This window comes from Ictidomys tridecemlineatus, chromosome 3, assembly GCF_052094955.1.
Source record: "Ictidomys tridecemlineatus isolate mIctTri1 chromosome 3, mIctTri1.hap1, whole genome shotgun sequence".
NCBI classification, from domain to species: Eukaryota; Metazoa; Chordata; class Mammalia; order Rodentia; family Sciuridae; genus Ictidomys; species Ictidomys tridecemlineatus.
Genome location: NC_135479.1, coordinates 3709390 through 3728794, shown reverse-complemented (window position 1 = coordinate 3728794; position 19405 = coordinate 3709390). Strand labels below are relative to the sequence as shown.

Sequence of the window (19405 nt, the reverse complement as noted above, 5' to 3'; positions counted from 1 at the left end):
CCCCTTTAACAAATCACCATACACCGCGGGAAAATCAAACAACAATTCTCAAACATGATTAGTACATTCATTGGCGAGAACAGGTCGGGCTGGAGTGATAGGTCATTAAACAACTAAGTGGTCAGGGGGGATTATTTAATGGGCAGTCCCCGGAATTGTCCTAACAGCTACAGGAATTTCAGGCTTTGAGTGTAGCATAGAAACTTAACAATGGGGCTGGGGATGTGGCTCAAGCGGTAGCACGCTTGCCTGGCATGCGTGCGGCCCGGGTTCGATCCTCAGCACCACATACCAACAAAGATGTTGTGTCCGCCGAGAACTAAAAAATAAATATTAAAAAAATTCTCTCTGTCTCTCTCTCTCTCTCTCTCTCTCTCTCTCTCTCTCTCTCTCCCCTCTCTCACTCTCTCTTTAAAAAAAAAAAAGAAACTTAACAATACCTGGTCCTTTACATTTTAACTCAGGCTTTGCAGCTTAGAAACTTTACAATACCCGGTCCTTTACACTTTAACTTCAATTTCTTTTATCCTTTCATTATGATCTTATAGGGTCATAATTCAGGGACGCTGGAGCTTCAACCCCAGCGTGGACTAAGTGGAGTTTAGCGTTTCTGGGGACCCTCCTGGCCTGGCTTGGAGCACTCCACAGTGCTGCCTCCCCGCCGCAGCCAGGCGTCCTGAGCCACAGTTTCTCCTCCATCACACCTGGGCTGCTCCCACCCTTCACTTTTTCTTTTTTCCCATAGATACATGCTTTTTGTTTGGTGAGATAAATTGAGACAAAGCCTCGCTCTTCCTAAAGTTTTACTGTGTATTTCTTTTTTAATTTATTTGAATTATTGTTTCACAGATCAAAAACTACAGTTAAAGGTAAGCCCAAGATGGGTGCAGTGGCCCAGGTCTATAATCCCAGCTCCTCAGGAGGCTGAGGCAAGAGGACTGGGCAACGTAGTGAAACTCTGTCTCAAAATAAAAAAATTTAAAAAGCGTTGGTGCCGCAGTCTGGCTGGGCACAAATCACCGAGCCGCCACAAAGCACTTGTATGTTCAAACAGGAAATTTTATTGCCTGAACTCCAACAGCACTCCACGCACACTCCCCGGGAACTCTCCCAAATGCCACCCACACACCAACTCCAAAGTAGCGGGCACCCGCCCTATTACCTGACAGTAAAGGTCTAATATACAATTGAATACACAGCCTGTTTCAATCCAGCATCATCCAGTCACAGCAGTAATAGCTTAACTTAATACCATCATCTTAATGGCTCGCCTCTCAACCATTACTTCTGGCAAAATGCCAGGGGCATTCCACAACGTGCTGTGGCTCTCAGCACGTTGGGGATGGAGCTCAGTGGTGGAACATTTGCCTAGCATGTTTGAGGCCCTGGATTTGATCCTTAGTGTTGTTTTAAAAAATGGAAGCCCAAAGCCATCCTAAGGCCCTGGAGAGACCAGCCTTGAAGAAAAGTGAGACAGACAGGCATGGTAGTGTACACCTATAATCCCAGTCACTCGGGAGGCCAAGGCAGGAGCACTCCAAGTTCAAGGCCAGCCTAGGCAATGAGACCCTGTCTCAAAATAATAAAAGGGATAGGCTGTAGGTCAGTGGTAAAGTGCCTCTAGGTATCAAAGAAAAGGGACAGTAAGACACCATGTCCCTGAGTGTCCCTTTCTAATCCCAAACACCCAGCTAAATTAAGGGGAGAACAAGAGCAAGTCCGGGCTGCAGTGTGTGGATACGTGTTATCTTGAAGGACATGGGCTTTCTCAGGTCTGCTGAGAACAAAGGCAAGGTGGCGGTACCTGTGGACAGCTGCTGCTTAGGATGCTGTCATACAAGGACCAAAGCTGATTAATGGTGTCCCTGCTTCTGCAGACTGACTTCATCTCCTGCCTCTGGTGCTGGGCTTGAACCCTGGGGCACTCCACCACTGAACTATATCCCCAGCCCTTTTTTATTTTTATTTTGAAACAAGGTCTTGCTAACCTGCAGAGACTGGCCTTGAACTTGCCGTCCTTCCTGTTATTGGGATTACAGGTGTGGCCACTGCACCCCAGCCTGTAGAGCCTCTCCCTGTGGTAACTAGTGTGGGTCAGAGCCCTGTGGAGTGAAAAGTGCTCATTTGGGCAGCTACCCCTGGACAAAGCAACGTAAGGGATAGGAGGCGTGACCGTCTGGAGGGGCACCAGACTGCCTGGAAAGCATCTGTCCAGCTGCCACCACTGACCCTCCCTATAAACATTTTTCAGTAAACCTTGTTTCTCGTCCCATCTCTGGGTGTCTCCCAGGTGTCTCAGCAACCTATCCCACTGCCTTGCACAACTGCAGTGAATGTTACCCTGGTGAAACCTCTTTAGGTGGGTCTGGAGACGCCAGAGGCTTGTTCTGAAACTGTTGTCCCACGAGACAGCCGAGTGAACCAAGGGCACATGCTGCTATTCCACCAGCAAGAAAGGCCGCAGCCTGAACCTTTTTTTTTTTTTTTTTTTTTTTTTTTTACTTTGAGTCTTTTATTTTGAGTTCTTACAAAAACTGGAACAACAAAACACAGAAGGCATAACCAGAGGAATAGGCTTGGGGTCAGTAGAGACCAAGCGCATGGGCCGGGCACACCCTTGGCCTCACTGGGTCTGTGCAGCCTGAATCTTTTTAAGCTGCTTGGCTTAGTGCTCGGGCCCTGCTGGGCCACTGCCTGTCTGAAGCCTACAGTAAGATGCTGGGTTGGTTTCGCCCTCGTGAAGCTAACCTGCAGGGTGGGTAGCTGCAATCCCACGGGAGACCTGGAGGGCGTCTTGGTTGCCATTCTAACTGCAGACCCTACTGGGCTTTCAAAATATTGTCTGCTTTTTTGTGGTAATTCTTTCTTTGCCAACCAAGCTTCCCTGCCGCAGCAGGGTTGCTGAGGGATGAGGATCCTGGCAGAGGAACGGGCAGCCTGTGCTCTGTAAGAGCCACAGCCCTGCTGGTATGGTCCAGACCCATCCTGAGTGTTCACATGCAGCTACGAGAAAATGGCCCTGAAATTTAGTTATTTCTGCCCATTTCAGTAAGAGAGAGGGGTCTGTTTTTCCCTGTAAACTTGGAGAATATTGCAGGGGTTTTTGTTAGGAGAAAAAAAAGCTCCCTTGTCATTCCCTGTTTCTGATATCTGTGCCTGTCTATAAAAGGAGATTTCCATGGGGTCAGTCCTGGCATCTGCGGCTGGTCCCCCGTCCAGCTCACCACACAGCTTCCCTCTGCTGGAAGCTTATTTTCTAAAGAACACTGACCACCAGACTTTAGTGACCACCAATGTCAGCAACTGTCAATAAATCCTCGGGCCCTCAGAGCAGCCGCCTCAACTTCCAGTTGGGTGTTCACTTGGTTTGGAGTTGGTGGTGACTGGGGAGGTGTAAGGAAGCCGTGGGTTGGTGCTGGGCAGGCTGATTCTCAGGTGCCAGGCTGTGGTTCCCACAGGCCCACTGGGCATCAGGACCTCTACTGACTCCGGGGAGTGGAAACTGCAAGGCGCTGTGAAAAATAAAGTGCTGGCCCTCCCGCTGCGGGAGACTGACACGCCAAATGCAGAGGCGTGGCTCAGTGGGATAGCACTTGCCGGCATGTGTGAGGCCCTGGGCTCCATCTGCAGCACAGACAAAACCCGAAGCCCTTGTCCAGGGGTTTGCACCCCCTAAGCACTAGGGCTGGGCTTGAACGCAGGCAGTTCCCCAGAGGTGGCCCTCAGAGCCAGATGATGCTGCCCAGGCTCAGGGGTATGGCTGAGGTCAAATGCCTGGCTCCAGGGGAAGAGGAATGGCTAAAAAGTGTCCCCGTCCACTTTCAGATGGCTTCGATTGTCAGAGTGCTGTGGTTACAGGGAACCGACGCCTGCCTCCCAAGGCTTTGCGGTATGATACTTTATTTTTAAATGAAGGTCTGCAGGAAGTTGCAAAGAGGACTCTGGGGTATCGTTCCCTGCTTGCCCCATAGTAATGACAGGACAGTGTCTGAGCTGAGAAGAGGGCAAGTTGGGCAGCCAGCCTTCTCCAAGCCCCAGGAAGGGCTTCCTGCCTGACTCAGGGCGACTCTCACCCTGAACAGAGCCGAGGACCAGCTAGGCTGGGGGCTTTCTTCCCGCTGAGCTTAGTCCAGTATCTGCATATTTTCTGCTGGATGGGATCAAACCTGGGCCTTGGCCTTCAGAGCTGCTTCCGTAATCCCCAAGTGGTGACATTTATTCATTCGGTCAGTCAAATATTTGTCTGACACCCACTGAATGCCAGGCACCATTCCCAGGAATTGAGGCCAGAAACCTTTCTCCTAACTGGGGCCTACAGGGTTTCTCCTTGTTTTCTGAAGGTGGGAAGAAAAAGGTCTACGAAGCCCTGACTAGGGCGGGTGTGAGCCAGGACTCCAGGCAAGAGTGATTAACTGCCTCGGTGGCATCAGGAAAAGACGTCACTGAGCATTCTGTTGTCCAAGCCTAGTGGGAGGCTGCCCAAGGGACTGGGCAGGGACAGCTGCTGGGGGAAGAAACGGCAAGGGCGCTGGGGCCCTGCAGGTGTGGGGCAAGGGCGCAGCCCCAGGAGCTCTGGCAACAGCCTCCCAGACGAGAGCATTTCAGTAGGAGGAGACCACCCTGCTATCAACCGCCAGTCACGGCCACATCTCTCAAAGGACCCTGGCCATCCACGGGAAACACAAAGGCAAGTGTCTGCAACCTACTCCCCGTCATGTAAGAACCCTGTAGAATGTTCTGTGTTGATGAGAACAGAGCCTCCGCTCTGCCAGGATGAATGAGCTCAATTTTGCCCTGAGTGGGTGAGGTGACCTGTTGGGGGGGTGATTTACGGAGGTTCATTTTCTGTCGCAGAATGCCTGCCAAGTGCCGCGAAATTGGTCTCTGTAGAGCTGATGCCAGGCTGCTCTGAGGGTAATTAGCCCGTGGTTTCAGCTGCTTCCTCAGTCCTGTGTTGGGGACAGTAGCTGGTCATTCTGGAGCCGGAGGCTTGCCTGCCAGCTGGCCATGGATGGGGCCAGCCCTCCTGCTCCTCCCCACAAAGGCCGGTGGTGCTAGGTAGTTAGATGTGGCCTAGAAGAACAGAAGCTTAGATGCAGCCTCATTTTTGTCATTGAAAAATGGAATGTCCCCGTCATGAGCCTGCTTCTGCCCCTGATTTCAACCATGGTGGTCTGACGCTGGCTTTGGAGAGCTGGGAGAGGCTTGGCATCTGCCAGAGTGGGGTCCAAGCTGAGGGAGGAAAGAGGAAAATGGGAGGTAAGGGTCCTTCTAAAGCAGCTCCTCTTCAGCTGGGCTGTAACTGAGTCCACTTCAAGGGAAGTACACTGGCAGGATTCATCAGGTGGCCCCTCAAGTTTGGGTGCCTGCTGTCCAGGGGACAGTCTAATCCAGCTGCTCGTCTGGGTTTAAACCCAGAACCCAGGTCTGAAAGCAGAGTGTGTGTGGACTGTGACTGGCCACCTCCCAGCCCTGTAGCACGCGGGCGACAGACGTGAGGCTTGGGAACCTCCCTCTGGGTCCCACCCTCCTGGCCCTGACAGCTGCTTCCCTTCTTGCCCAAGCTGTGGTAGGTGCAAGAACAGAAATCCTTTCAAACCTCCTCAGCTCAGGGTCGGAGGCTCACTGGGAGGAGGCCTGAAGAGACAAAACAGTTCCTCTAGCTCCCCCCAATCGGCAATTCACATCCACGCGCGCATGTGCGATGCATAGGTTTTGACTCGGCCAAAGCCACATTGACTTGAACTGTTTTACTGTGACTGCTGGGGAGCCCCGAGTTAGAGCTCTTCACCACTTTTTTCCCTACTGTAATCAGAGTGGATGGAGGGCTTGAAGGAGGCCCTGGAGCAGGAGAGGCTGCCCCACTCCTCTCTCCTCCCCACTCCTGCTTTTGGAGGCTGCAGTGCTCGGAGCACCTGCTAAATTCTCTCATCTTTGGGGTCCAATTGGCTATGGGCTGCCACATGGCTCCAGAGCAGGGCTGCTCCAGCCTGAGGGGCTGTCAGCACAGTGGGCCCCTTGGCTGAGGCAGTAGGTATCAGTCTGGTGGGGTGTGTGGAAGGATGAACAGCCTACACAATCGCAGAACAATCCTACGCCACTCTGAATTCCTTGTGAAATACTGTTTCAATGACTTTGCTGGAATTGCTTTTACTTCCATGTTCATGTTCTACAAACCAGCAGGAGCCTAGTCAGAGAAAAAATGGCCCAAACACTTGGAGTTGAGAGGCCTGGGCTGACCATAAGTCATGCAGCTGCTGCATTCAAGACGAGGCACAGTCACTGAAGATGCCAAACTCAACCTCTCCCCTCTCTGCAAGCCCTGTCCAGCCCAGGGGTAGCCACCCAGGGTAGCCACCCAGGGAAAGCCACCCAATCTGTCCTGCTCTCTCAATAGTGCCAGTGCCCATGCCCGGGTTGGGGGACTCTGTGAGTCCTCTGCCTCCTGTGCCCTCTTTTTGCATGCTTAGTGAGTGGTTGAGTGGAGACTGGCTCGCCAGATGTGTCTGCAGCTAGGAGCCTGTCTGGAGCAAGCTACCCCTGGTACTCACCCTGGCCCCATTCCAACGATCCCATTTGGTTAGTCCTCAGGACTGATCAAGACCAGAACTCCAGGGCCAAGTGGGGCCAGTGCCCAGCTGAGGCATCTTCTTTTCCAGGCTCAGATGTTTCCAAGAACTTTGGGTGAGTAGTCCAGCAGCCCAGGGGCTTCCTGGGACAGGTCTCAGGCTGACCTGCATCCCTCAATTGCGGGGCAGCCGGGTCAAGCAGGCGTATGCCCACTATATTGCCGAAGAACCTGAGTTCAGAAATATGCCCGAGCACTTGTGGCCAGCTCCCCTCCTGGGGACGCTAGGATTTGAATCCAGGTCTGTGGATCCGCTGCATTCTCAGGCTTTGCGACTTCTTCCTCCTTTCCCTTTGGGACAAACTTGGCGACCACAGAAATGTGGCATCAATTTCCTTGCAAAACTGAGGGCACCACGCGGCCAGCGGCACCAGAAAAGCCGTTCCTTGAAAAAGAGCCTCCAGCAGCGCGACGACCCTCCTGCTGAGTGTGCTGCCCCTGCCCGTGCCCGCGCCGGTCCTGCCCTGCTCCGCCCCCTCCACGCCCATCTGCGGCTCTCGACGCCCCCCACTCCGCCTCCACTTCCCCCACTCTCCCAGCCCCTGCCTGCCCTGTTGCCCTCTCCCAGCTTCCCTGCCCCGCCCCGGCCTTCAGACCCCAGCCCCGCTCCCCCCTGGGCTCGCCTCGGCTCCCTCTCCATGGCCCGACTGGCCGCGCTGCTGCTGGCCGCTGCCCTGGGCGCGCTGCTCAGCTTCGCGCTGCTGGCCGCCGCGGTCGCCAGCGACTACTGGTACATCCTGGAGGTGGCGGACGCCGGTGACCGCGCCGGCCGCGCCGAGCGGCTGTCCTCGCACTCGGGGCTCTGGCGCACTTGCGAAGGTAAGCGGTGCCCCCGCCACCCCGCGCCCCTTCCCCTCCGAAGTCCCTTCCCCGGCTCTCCCGTCCTCCCAGACCCGGCTCGCAGAGCAGTCTGCCCCTCAGGGGGTCTCTCAGCCCCCTCCCTGTCCCCCTCAAACTTGTGGTGACAGTTGGGCTGTGGAGAGGAAGGGACTGACTCCTCAGGGACACGGCGGGGCAGGGGGCCAGAGTTGGGAAGAGGAAGGGGGGTTGGCACTGTGCGGCCCCACAAGGACCTCAAGTACCTTCCTCTGGAACCTGCCTTGGCTAGAGATGGGGTGGCACATCATGTGGGAGATTGCAGGTCACCCCAAGGCACGCATGGTCCTTCGGGTCGCTGGGTAATTTGGGACCTGTCCCTATTCAACCTCCAAGTCTTGGAAACTCAGATGGGAGGAAGCTGAGGCCTCCTATCGAAGGAGGAGGGAGAGCAGGGAGGCTGGCCCCTCCAGCCCCAGCAGCTGCCCCTGCTCTGTGGCTCCTCTGCCAGTGACCCCACGGCCTTCCTGGAGGGGAGGGCTGGGGCGGGGTTGGGATGGGGGCCAGTGTGGGAAGCCTGGGTGTGGGTTGCTGGGGTCTCTGGGTCTAACCCCAAGTGACCAAGAGTTGCTTTTGTAGATGGCCCTCCCAGCCCCGCCTCACCACTCTGGGGCCAGCCTGGGGTGTCATCCCCCACCCCCACCCCCGCCCAGCAGGATGAGCCCTGGGTGGCTGGGGCCTTGGGAGGCTGTGAAGCGTGTGTGTATGAATGTGACAGCACGCATCAGTGTATGAATGTGAGTGTATATGTGAGTGTGAGCTTGTGTGAGCACATGCTAGTATGAGCAGGCACACTGGTATGAAGGTGTGTGAATAGAGAGCTTGCGTGCTGTTTGCCCACGCGTGTGGCTGAGCGAGCACTGTGTGTAGGGGTGTGTGTGTGTGATGAGGAGAAAGGGCTGAGCTGTGGTCATCCTCTTGACTATGGGTGTATGTGCACACATACGTGCTTTATGTGGGTGAGCATGTGTGTGAGTCAGCACCCACAGGACCTGAGGAGTCTGGCCTTGTTTTTTTTTTTTTAGTTGTAGTCGTACACAATATCTTTATTTATTTATTTTTATATGGTGTGGGGGATGGAACCCTGGGCCTTGCCCGCGCTAGGCAAGCGCTCTATGGCTGAGCCACAACTCCAGCCCCAAGTCTGGCCTTGTTATTGCAGCATCTCGCAGGAATCTTGCACTGGGCAGTCTGGAGGGGAGTCTGTCCAGATTATTATTATTATTTTTGGTACCAGGAATTCAACTCAGGTGCACTTAACCACTGAGCCACATCCCCAGCACTATTTTTTGTATTTTATTTAGAGACAGGGTCTCACTGACTTGCTTAGGGACTTGCTTTTGCTGAGGCTGGCTTTGAACCTGCAATCCTCCTGCTTCAGTCTCCCACTGGGATTACAGGCGTGCACCACCGTGCCCCACTGGAGTGTTATAGATTTAGCAGCTGTGACCTGTTCATTAAAAGAAATTAAATAAGGCTGGGGATATAGCTCAATTGGTAGAGTGCTTACCTAGCATGCATGAGGCCCTGGGTTCCATCTCCAGCACCACATTAAAATAATAATAATAAAATAAAATAAACCAAACAAGGTCTTGGACCTCTAATCCCATTTAGAGTCCCAGCCCCAAGTTCCAAGGGAGAGATTCCAATAGGGCCCCAGGGCCACAGTTTGTCCACATGGCTCTGGGGGCTGCTGGGTGCCCATTGTCCCCAGCTCCTGCTTTGCACTTTGGCTTTCCAGGGCAGAACAGCTGCATACCCCTGATCGACCCCTTCAGCAGCAAGGGCCTGGATGTCTCCCCCTCAGTGCAGCACCTTCTCTGTGAGTCCGGGCAGTGCCATCTCTGCCATCTCCCTGATTCTTTGAGCAGGGCTGGGACAGAAGCCACCCCACCCCAGCCCACCCAGAACTGCTTCCAATGGCCTGCTGTTACCAGGGGACTTTCCCATCCATAGCTCCTCTCTCTCCAGGTGGCTCCTTACATAGGCACAGCTCAGTCTGCTTGGTCTCCCTGTGCCCAGTTCCCTTTCAGTGGTGACTGACACCCCTAGTTGTCGGGGGAAGCAGGTGGCTGTGGCATGACTGGAGCTGGTGAAGCCTGCTAGCTCCCCTTTTTGGACTCTGTTATCTTTCCAGATGGACAGTTGGTCAGCCTGGCACGCATCTCCCACTGGTGGGTTAGCGGGCAAATGTCTGCTGCCCCAGAGAGACCTGAGAGTGGGGGTGGGGAGGGTACTCGGGAGTCTTCCTCACCCTGGCCTCAGGAAGGCTGCACAGGATGACAGGTGACCACTGGGAGGGTCCTGTGGTTGCCATGGAGACAGGCATCAGCTCAACCCACCCCCACCCTGGCCCAAGCTGGTGAAGCAGCATATCACTGTCCTCTGGGCAGGCTGGCCTCCACCTTCCTGGGGGCAGGGTCCCTGTCTGCCTGCCCCTGAGCCCCCTCTCTCACAGCGCTGCACCGAGCTGTCATGGTGGTCCTTCCGTTGAGCCTGATCCTCATTGTGTGCGGCTGGGTCTGCGGTCTGCTCAGCTCCCTGGCCCGGAGTGTCCCTCTTCTGCTACTCACCGGCTGCTACTTCTTGCTGGGGGGTGAGTCCAGGGTTTCTGGGAGAACCAGCTGGGACTGCAGATGCTGGGAGTGGGACTCTGCCTCCCTGCGCCCTGCCCATCCTGTTCCCCTCTGGGCTACGTGGAGCCTGGGAACCCAGGCCACAGAAGTGCAGCAGAGTCTCTGGCTGGGACCTGTGTGCAGGGCCGACCAGAGTGGAGCTGGGCTGCTGGAGCCTTCTCACACTGACTCCAGGACCTGCTTCCCCGGGACAGGTGGTGCTGGGGCTGTGGGACGCCCCCGCTGCTGTCCTCACACCCAGCCTGTCCCGGTGGGAGGAGTAGGGGAGGGGGCGGGTTCTGACACAGGTGAGGCAAGGCCAGGCACCAGATGGGGTGAGCAAGGGCATCAGGGTCCTTGGCATTCACCCCAACCTGGGCCCAGATTATACTTTAGTAGTGCTGCAGCTGACAGGTGCAGGGCACTGGGCCCAGCACTCCCCCAGGACCCCCAATGCCACCTAAACAGCTAAGAGTCCCGAGGGTCTGAGAGGCCCCAGGATTCTCTAAGATGAGAAGGAAAATGGTCCGCCCCCTTCACTGTTTTTGGTGTTGTCTGCCCCAGCCACCAAACTCCCCTCCTGCTAGGCTGGTTGTCACTGAAGGTGGCTTCTTGGGGTCAGCCCTCAGTGGCCCCTGTCAGATGTGTGTTGGGTCTGGTGTCTTAGGCCAGCTCTACTGTCATGGTGACAAAGACCAGACCATATGAGGCTGGGTCCCCTCCCGGGCAGGCCTGCTTCCCTCCCCCAGGGGATGCTGGACTCTGGTGGACCTTTATCAGGAGCAGGTGGTGGGCCTCGCTTGGAGCTGAGGTTGGGGAATCATCAGCCTCGGTTTTGGCCACAGGACGGCAAGGTCTCCTTGACTTGAGAATAAAATTGGGAATAGTCAAAGTGTCAGCTGTGACCTTGACCAGGGTCAGAGTCTGCAAGGGTCCAAGATCCAATTTAGAGGACCTTGGGAACCCCAGAGAGGAGGAGTTGGCTTGGGACTGTACCCAGGAAGCCTTGTGCCGACAAGAAACCTCTGCGCTGTGCCTGGAACAGGGCGCGGGTGCAGGCCAAGCCCTGGAGGCAGCTCCAGCCTCCCAGGGCGGAGGGTGCGCCACTCCAAGGAGGGGGAGTCCAGAGGGGCAAGGCTGAGGCTGGATGGCTCCACGGACATCCCGTAGCCCCCCTTGCTCAGGGCACTCCAGACTTGCTGCAGGTCTCTTCTGGGAGCTACCCTGAGTCTTGGCGCCAGCTCCTAGCCTGCAGGGCAGAGGGTCAGCTATGGACAGCAGTGCTGGGGCTCTGAGACAGGAATGTGACACCATGGGGACCTCCCTGAGGCCAGCTCACCCCCTGCTACCCCATTAGTGCTGTAAGAAGGGGAGGGCAAGGTGGTATCTGGGAGAGAGGGCCCTGCTGAGTGTCCATCAGTGCTGACCAGGAGAGGGGTGGGGTGGTGAGCTGCCTGCTGGGCTCCGTTGACAGGACCTGTGGACCAGGGGTCCCCTAGGGATACCCTGAGCAGCCACCCTGCCCCTTCTCTCTCCAGGTGCCCTGACCCTGGCGGGGGTCAGCGTCTATATCAGCTACTCGCACCTGGCCTTCGAGGAGACTGCCCGCCAGTACGGCCTGCAGCACATGCAGGGCGTCCACATCAGCTTCGGCTGGTCAGTGGCCCTGGCCTGGGGCTCCTGTTCCCTGGAGGCACTCAGTGGCACCCTCCTGTTGGCAGCCGCCCGAACCCTCAGCCTGAGCAGGCTCCCAGGTGCTCCCCACTCTGTGGCCATCTGAGCTGGGGGAGGGGGCAGTGCTTGGCATCTCCTGGGAGTCCCGTTCCGCAGGCCTGGCTAGAGCCTGGCCTGGAGCACCCTGGAGGGCACACTGGGAAGCCCTGGGCCAGTCGTGCGGCTTTGCCCTTCAGATACAGATAAGATTTCCTCCTCTTAGAGACAAGGAAGTGTCTGGGCAGAGGAGGCCAGGGCCCCAAGGCACATGGATTCTGGGTGGTACAGGCGGGTGGGGGTACCTTGGGCTCCTGCGTTCTCTGGGGGTGTTCTTGTCTCTTGGGCTATGGCGGCCCTCCTCAGCTACCCACATTCCTAGTGTCTCGATGAGGGGTGGCTTCAGAGTGCACAGGTGTGTGTTAAATAGGAGTACCCCCTGCTCCCTGGCCCTCACAGCCCTGTGCAATGGTCACCTTTCACCCTGTGTTGCTGGGGGAGACCAAGGCCCAGACCACTCAGGAGCCAAGGGCAGGACCCAATGTTCTAGTAGGTTGGTGGGACCCCAGGCCTCTGTTCTGTCCCCATCCTCCAGAGCAGGGTTGGTGGGGAGGAGAGCAAGGACAGGGCGGAGATCCCTTTAGTTTGTAGGCAGACTGGCTCCCACCCCATGTGCCCTGCCCCTCCCTTGTCTTCCCACAGGTGGGTGGCTCTGCACGCACCCAGGTGCAGCATATGCTGCAGGCCATCGCTCCTGCTGGCTCTGACCCTTCCCTTCTGCAGCAACTTGGGGATGCTTGTAACTGCCAAGGGCCCTGGGGCAGCTTGACTGACAGATGTGGAGGTCCCAGAAGGGCAGGGTGGGGATGGGGAACTCTGAGCCATGGTGGGGGCATCTCCACCATGGGGTGCGGTGTGGTGGGGTGAGCTGGAGCTGTGCCTAGCCCGCCCTGTGAGGGACCTGGATGAAGGGGCTCCTCAGCAAGAAGGGCTGGGGCTGCCCAGGTGGCCGGGGCCAGGCCTGGAGTTTGGGCTGCGGACTTATTGAGCAATCGGTAGAGGCTTAGCGGGGTGGGGCCTGCTCACAGGCTCAGGCTGGTCCAAGGACGAGTTGTGAGGACAGGGCCATCCAGCCCCACCTGAGTCGTCTTGGGCCACAGGTAGGGGCAGGCATATTTTTATATAGGTGGACGGTTGGGCAGATGCAGGAAAAGGGGCCCCAGGGAAGGTTCTGGAAGCCCCATCTCCTGTGCAGGGCCTTCCTGAGCTTTGGGCCATGTGCTAGGAAAGATGACACCTTTGGAGGCTTTGACCTCCTCCCCTATTTGTCCTTATTGCTCCTGAGGACGTGGAGCTGGCACAGATTTGGCAGGGCCCACGGAGACAAAGAGCTGGGCAGTCAAGTGGGGCTTCTCTTCCTGCCGTGTTTGAACACTGGCCACTCCCTGTGGGAACACTGTGCCGATCTGTCCTTGAATAAACCAGCTTGTGCTCTGTGCAGACGGAGCTCTGTATTTTTTTTCTTCGAATTTTTCAAAATAGGCCCTATTTGTCCTTGCCTCACAGATGTTGTGAAGGTGAACAAGCACTGTTACCAGTGTGTGCATGACTGTCCATCCAATGATGTCCTGTGTGTCTGCTTGCACAGTTGTCAAACTGTCCAGCCAGAGTCCTGTGTGCACATACGTGTGCATGTGTGTGCACATCCAGCCATGTCTCCTGCAGACCAGGGCCGCCTCCTCCCCAGGTCGGCATGGGCTGGAAGGAGCTGGGCCTGCAGCTGGGTCTGGGCAGCTCTCTTACTCAGCAGGAAAGGTTTCTGAGCCCATGTTTGCTGGGAGCTCAGGGTGTGAGTTCAGCCTCAGGCCTCTCTGGTTGCAGACGGGCTTGGGCTCTGGGGCTAGAACTCTAGGAATACCCCCACAGGTGGCTGCAGGGACACCAGATTTGCTTAAGGATGTGCATGTGGCCTGCAGAGTGTGTGGGTGGGCATGGGGCTTAGCCAAGACACTTGAGCCCTCCACTCTGGAGGGCCAGTCTCTGTGGTGATTGGGTTGCACTGTTTCATAGTTCAGTGGCCAAGGTGAGAAGGCAGGTAACTGCCACTGGAGAAGGTCCAGTGGTGCTTCAGGGCTGCTGAGGACAGGTAACCAGTGACAGTCACAGTGCGTGTGACTCGGGGCAAGAAGCCAAGGAGGGCAGGAGAGCACACCTCAGTTCCCACAGCCCCGTGCCAGGCCTGACGAGGAAGCCCCCTGGAGCCCCCCTCCTCACACCCAGTGAAGCCCCGCCCCAGCGATGGTCCAGCTCTGCTTCCTTCCTGAGACACTTTCGTCCACTCCATCTTGTAGCTGGCTCTGTTCCTCTGATGCCACTTATGCCCTGACCAGGGCCTGAGCTGGGCGTCTAGAGGCTGCCCTGAGCTCAGACCCACAGGTGTAAGAGCAGCCTCGTAGTGGCGCCAGGGACCCTGGTGCGCCCCAGCCACACTGAGTCAGGGCTGACGGGTGTCACGTGTGAAGTCACAGTGCTCTGTAGCTCCTGCCTCTGTGCTAGCCAGCTTTACATCATTGTGATCACATACGAACAACTTAGAGGAGGAAACGTTTACTTTGGCCACAGTGTCAGAGGTTCCGTCCGTGGTCAGCTGACTCCATTGCTCTGGGCCCGAGCTGAACAGAGCAGAAGGGCAGCAACTGGGGGAGACTGCTCCACTCCTGGCAGCCAACAAGCAGAGGGAGGGAAGGGGCTGCAGGGAGGATGCACCCCTCCAGGGCACGCCCCAGTGAGCCACCTCCTCCAGCTGCCCCATCTGCCTGACAGGTCACGGCTCTCATAATCTAGTCACTTTACCTCTGAACGATCCTGCACTAACCCAGGAGGCCTTGGGTGGCACCTCATATCCAAACCATAACACTCCATCTCTTAGTTGCTGCTGGTGGTGGTGTTGGGGGGCAGCTGTTGTGTTGGGAGGGTGCTCCAGTAGTCCTGAGCAGATGCCACCCACACAGGAACCCAGGACTCCACCAAAGCCAGCTACAATGTGCCAGCCATGTGGGTGAGCCACCAGGGAAGCAGATTTGTCAGATAGTGTGGTCCAGGTGATTTCCCACCTGCAATCTCAGGAGAACATCCAAGACAGGACCCCTTGGCTCAGCTACTTCCCGATTCCTAACCCACAGAAACAGAGAAGTAGTGAATCATTGTTACAGAAGGGGCTTCTGAGTCTGGGGGGATTTGTTGCACGGCAATGGCGAGCTGACGCTCATCCCGGAGCAGGGCAGACGTGCGCTGGCAGGCTGGGTGCTGGCTTTCTGTGATCCTCTGAGTTGCTTGTTCCTCAAGCACCAACGAGCAGTTCTGGGCCCTGGAGAGCCCCGGATGCTGGGTCTCCAGAATGCAGATTTGGATCTGTATGAGGGGTGGCGGGGACGAGGGACAGTCACATGCTCACTGCAGTCTAAGATGTCCACCAGGCTACTGTCTCCAGCATATGGGTCTTTGGCCACCTCCTGAGCACTGTGCCTATGTGTCTGGCAGCTTCCTAGCCACCTCCACTTGGGGTCTTGATTGAGCACTACTATTTTTTTTCTGTGTAAAATGGGTTTATTCATTAGAGATAAGTAAAGGGGGGGACCACAGAAACCCAGGACTTATTACAGCCTGTCCCTCACCGGGGATCAAGGAGGATGGGGTTTCATCTGCACTTACTCCACTCACACCTCAGCTGAGGGACTTGAGAGAGGAGCCCGCACTGGGGTGACATGGGCTACAGTTCCAGAGGCCATCCTGCCTCTGGAGTGGACTAAAGCCTAGCACCAGCTGCTCTGGGTGGCCAGTCCTTGACTCCTGGTGTTGCGTTCTCAGTACATCCTCAGGTTGTTCTTGACAACTTGACAGATACCTTTGTCCTCATTGTTAAGGTCTGTAAACAAGTCAAAATAACACGTGGTATTTTGCCAGAGAAATGTTAGAGTTCGTAAACAAGTCTGGATGGTGCCTGGCAAAATGCCGGAGGGAGTGGTTTGAGAAGTAATGCCAGCGAGCCATTAAGTGTGGAGATTCCTTATTGGTTGACTGCTGTATCTAGTTTATGCTAATTAAGATAAGCTGTGTGGAATGTATAAATAGCTCTGTTGCCCTACAATAAAGGGCTCCTACTTCTGCTGTATCAAGGTACGCAAGTTATTTGTCACCCCCCGGTTATTTTGCCCAGTCAGACGGGCTGCGGCAGATAGTGGCCTGTTACGGGGAGCCCCGGGACACTCGAGGGTAAGTGACGAAAAAAAGCTGCCCATCCATAGATAGGATGGGAGCAAATCTGCTTGTCCCTAGACAGGTAGGGTGAGAGGAAAAATGGCCATTTCGAGAAAATGGAGAAGACTGATACAGTATGTTTGTGTCTTGTCTCAGTGTATTGTTTTGTCTTTGTGATGAAAATATGGAAGGGGTGAGAAGTAAATTGATAAGGGAAAGAGACACCCCAATGGAACCAAGAACAGTTAGGGCATGTGTTGATAAAAGCCCAGGAACTCTAGTCAGAAAAAAAAAAAAAAAAGAAAAAGAAAGTTCAGAAAAAAAAGGATTATCAAAAAAAAAAAAGTTGCAGCAAAAGGCTATTACTGAATACTTTTCGTTACCGGAGGGTGAGTGAATTGTTGCCGCGGCTGCCACATGCGGGAGCAGGTCACAGCTCAGCAAATACTTTCCAAGCGGCGGCACCCGGCTCTTCCACTGCCAGGAGCCCAAATCTGGACCTGACCCGAAGGCACAGTCTCGCAGGCTCTTGCTCCCTGTGTCCAGTAGCAATTTGAGTCCAGACACTCCAGGACTCTCCCCAGGGCCATCTGGGGCTGCCCAGGATGCTACAGCCAGCAGAAGACGCTACCAGTGTTCCTGATGTTTGGTCGTTTTCAATGCCAATAACTAAGCTACAATGGCTCTCCCACACCTGGAAGCTAATGAGTAATGAGCACTATTAAGGCTTATTTCAAATGTAAAAAACCTTGAGATAATAGACTAAATTGTTCAGAAGGTTGTTTTCTTAGTGGAATGCCACAAGATTTTCTTTAGCCATCCGGAGTTCCTGCCTTGTCCCAGTGCCGGTGAAAACGAAAGTGGAAGAATTTCCAGTGTTGCTGAAAACCTGAAAACTGGAGGAGGCTTCGGCTGAGAACCGGACGAGACTTCGGATCAAGCTAGCTGCCTGCAGAACTTACCTGGACTGTGATTAAGCTAGCTGCCTGCAGAACTTACCTGGACTGTGATTTAAGCTAGCTGCCTGGAGAACTTACCTGGACTGTGATTTAAGCTAGCTGCCTGCAGAACTTACCTGGACTGTGATTTACCTGGACTGTGAGTTAATCTATTGAGACACTGCTTTATCTGGACTGAGACAACAAACTGTAATCTACAACAAATTGTAACTCAGTATCTTTGCTAACGATGTTATTGCTGGTATAATATTTCCAAGGGCTTCTTGCATGGAGCCATCAATTGGCTTGGTATTGTAACAGGTTATTTATGGTGTTTCTGTAAAAACCACTATGGTCTTTATTTAAATTAAACAAAAAGGGGGAAATGTTAAGGTCTGTAAACAAGTCAAAATAACACCTGGTATTTTGCCAGGGGAAGAGTTCATAAAAAAGTCTGGATGGTGCCTGGCAAAATGCCAGAGGGAGTGGTTTGAGAAGTAACAAAAGCGAGCCATTAAGTGTGGAGATTCCTTATTGGTTGACTGCTGTATCTAGTTTATGCTAATTAAGATAAGCTGTGCAAAATGTATAAATAGCTCTGTTGCCCTACAATAAAGGGCTCCTACTCCTGCTGTATCAAGGTACGCAAGTTGTTCGTCACCCCCCTGGTTATTTTGCCCAGCCAGCCGGCCTGTGGCACTCATGAACTCCTGGGTGCAGCACTTTCTAAATCAGCTGCCCAAGGATGATCCTTCAGAGCAATAAGCAACACACAGTGTAGTCGAGGCTTCAATCTCATAGCCCAGGATCTATTTTCTGGGGCATTTTCCCACAAAGAACCTGCAAAGAACACCAGTCCTAAAAACACCCCTACACTGAATTTCTGGCACCTTTATCTTGAACTTTCTAGCCTTCAGAATTTTAAGGAATAGATTTATATTTATAAGCCACCAGTTTATGGCATTTTGTTATAGCAGCCTGAATGGACTAAGACAACTTTAAAATAAAAGTACTGACTCTAGGGAAGGGATCATTTGAAGGTGGTTTTGAGAAACCCACCCCACTGTTTTTCTCTGTGAAAACATTCCCTAGAGAATGGCCTTCCAGGTCGCTATTTCCATTTCAATATGGTGCTAGAATTTGGTGACCAGTTAATTTTTTTTCTTTAAATATATAATTTTGAAAAGGCTGTCCAAATTATTTAAGCAGATCACATTTGGTACCTATTTCATACCTTTTTTTGGTGGTAGACTATTAAGAATAAACCTTAACATAATTTACAAAAAAAATTCACTTTGTGATCAGCTGGTAAGCTGTATGTTTGGCATCTGAACAGCAAACTGGCACTCTGAAGCCAACATCACTACTTGATCTTTCCAAAGCAAGTCTCCTCCTGGGTTCCTGCTAAGAGGAATGTTACAGTTTGTAATGTTACAGTTTGAGTCTCAGGTGTCCCCCAAGATCCAGGTAGTAAAAGCTTCTGTTGCCATAGGTGCAGACAGTCAGGAACTAAGTGCAAAACTGGGCACCAAAATAAACCTCTTCCCCTGATAAGTTGATGACCTCAGGTAACTGTTAGTGATGGGAAGCCAACCACAGATCTCCCTTCTCTCAACACACACACACACAGATCCCAGAGTGAAACATGCACAAATATTAGTGGTAGTCATTCTTGGGTATAATACAAGAAATTTAAATTTTATCCTTTTTATATTGTCAAAAACTCTGTGCTTCCCCCTCTCGTTCTTGGTCAGTTTTACCAGGGTTTTTGATTTGATTACTCTTCACAGAATGACTTTTGGGTCTGTTCATGCAGATAGATTTTTTCCTGTTCTTTCTTTCTCTTCCATGCGTCTCTCTTGAGCTATGTCTTATCTGCTATCCAACCTATCCACTGACTTTTTTTTTTTTTTTTCCCTTTCAGGGAGTGAACCCAGGGATGCTTAACCACTGACCCACATCCCCAGCCCTTTTTATCTTCTTCTTATTTTTTTATTTTGAGACAGGTCTCGCTAAGTTCCTGAGGCTGGCCTCAAACTTGCAATCTTCCTGCCTCAGCCTCCCATGTTGCTGGGATTCCAGGCCTGCGCCATCATGCCCGGCTGAGTTATTATATTTTTCAGTTTTAGAGTTTCCATGTAGTCTTATGATTTCAAATTGTCTGTCAAACTTTATGCTTTTGCCTTTCTTAAATATTTTATTTTAGGGGCTGGGGAGGTGGCTCAAGCGGTAGCGCGCTCGCCTAGCATGCGTGCGGCCCAGGTTCGATCCTCAGCAGCACCATATACCAACAAAGATATTGTGTCCGCCGAGAACTAAGAAAAAATAAATAAATGTTAAAAATTCTCTCTCTCTGTCCTTCTCTCTCACTCTCTCTTTAA

At 53.7% G+C, this 19405-nt stretch overlaps 1 protein-coding gene across 1 annotated transcript; it reads left to right on the top strand.

Moving 5' to 3' along the window:
* Positions 1 to 6417: 6417 nt before the first annotated feature.
* Tmem235 (transmembrane protein 235) lies at positions 6418 to 19370 on the top strand. Its single transcript, XM_005332717.3, has 4 exons — positions 6418 to 7447; positions 9246 to 9326; positions 9963 to 10100; positions 11658 to 19370. The coding sequence occupies exons 1-4, from the start codon at positions 6814 to 6816 to the stop codon at positions 11897 to 11899; spliced, it is 1095 nt and encodes a 364-aa protein (XP_005332774.3). The 5' UTR covers positions 6418 to 6813; the 3' UTR covers positions 11900 to 19370.
* Positions 19371 to 19405: the final 35 nt, after the last annotated feature.

What these genes read in the sequence shown, in the direction of transcription:
- Tmem235 (XM_005332717.3), top strand. Translation starts at nt 6,814, where the DNA reads ATGCCCGAGCACTTGTGGCCAGCTCCCCTCCTGGGGACGCTAGGATTT. An exon ending in GCTCTGGCGCACTTGCGAAG is followed by an intron (nt 7,448 to 9,245) that starts GTAAGCGGTGCC and finishes TTGGCTTTCCAG; the next exon opens with GGCAGAACAGCTGCATACCC. An exon ending in CTGCTACTTCTTGCTGGGGG is followed by an intron (nt 10,101 to 11,657) that starts GTGAGTCCAGGG and finishes TTCTCTCTCCAG; the next exon opens with GTGCCCTGACCCTGGCGGGG.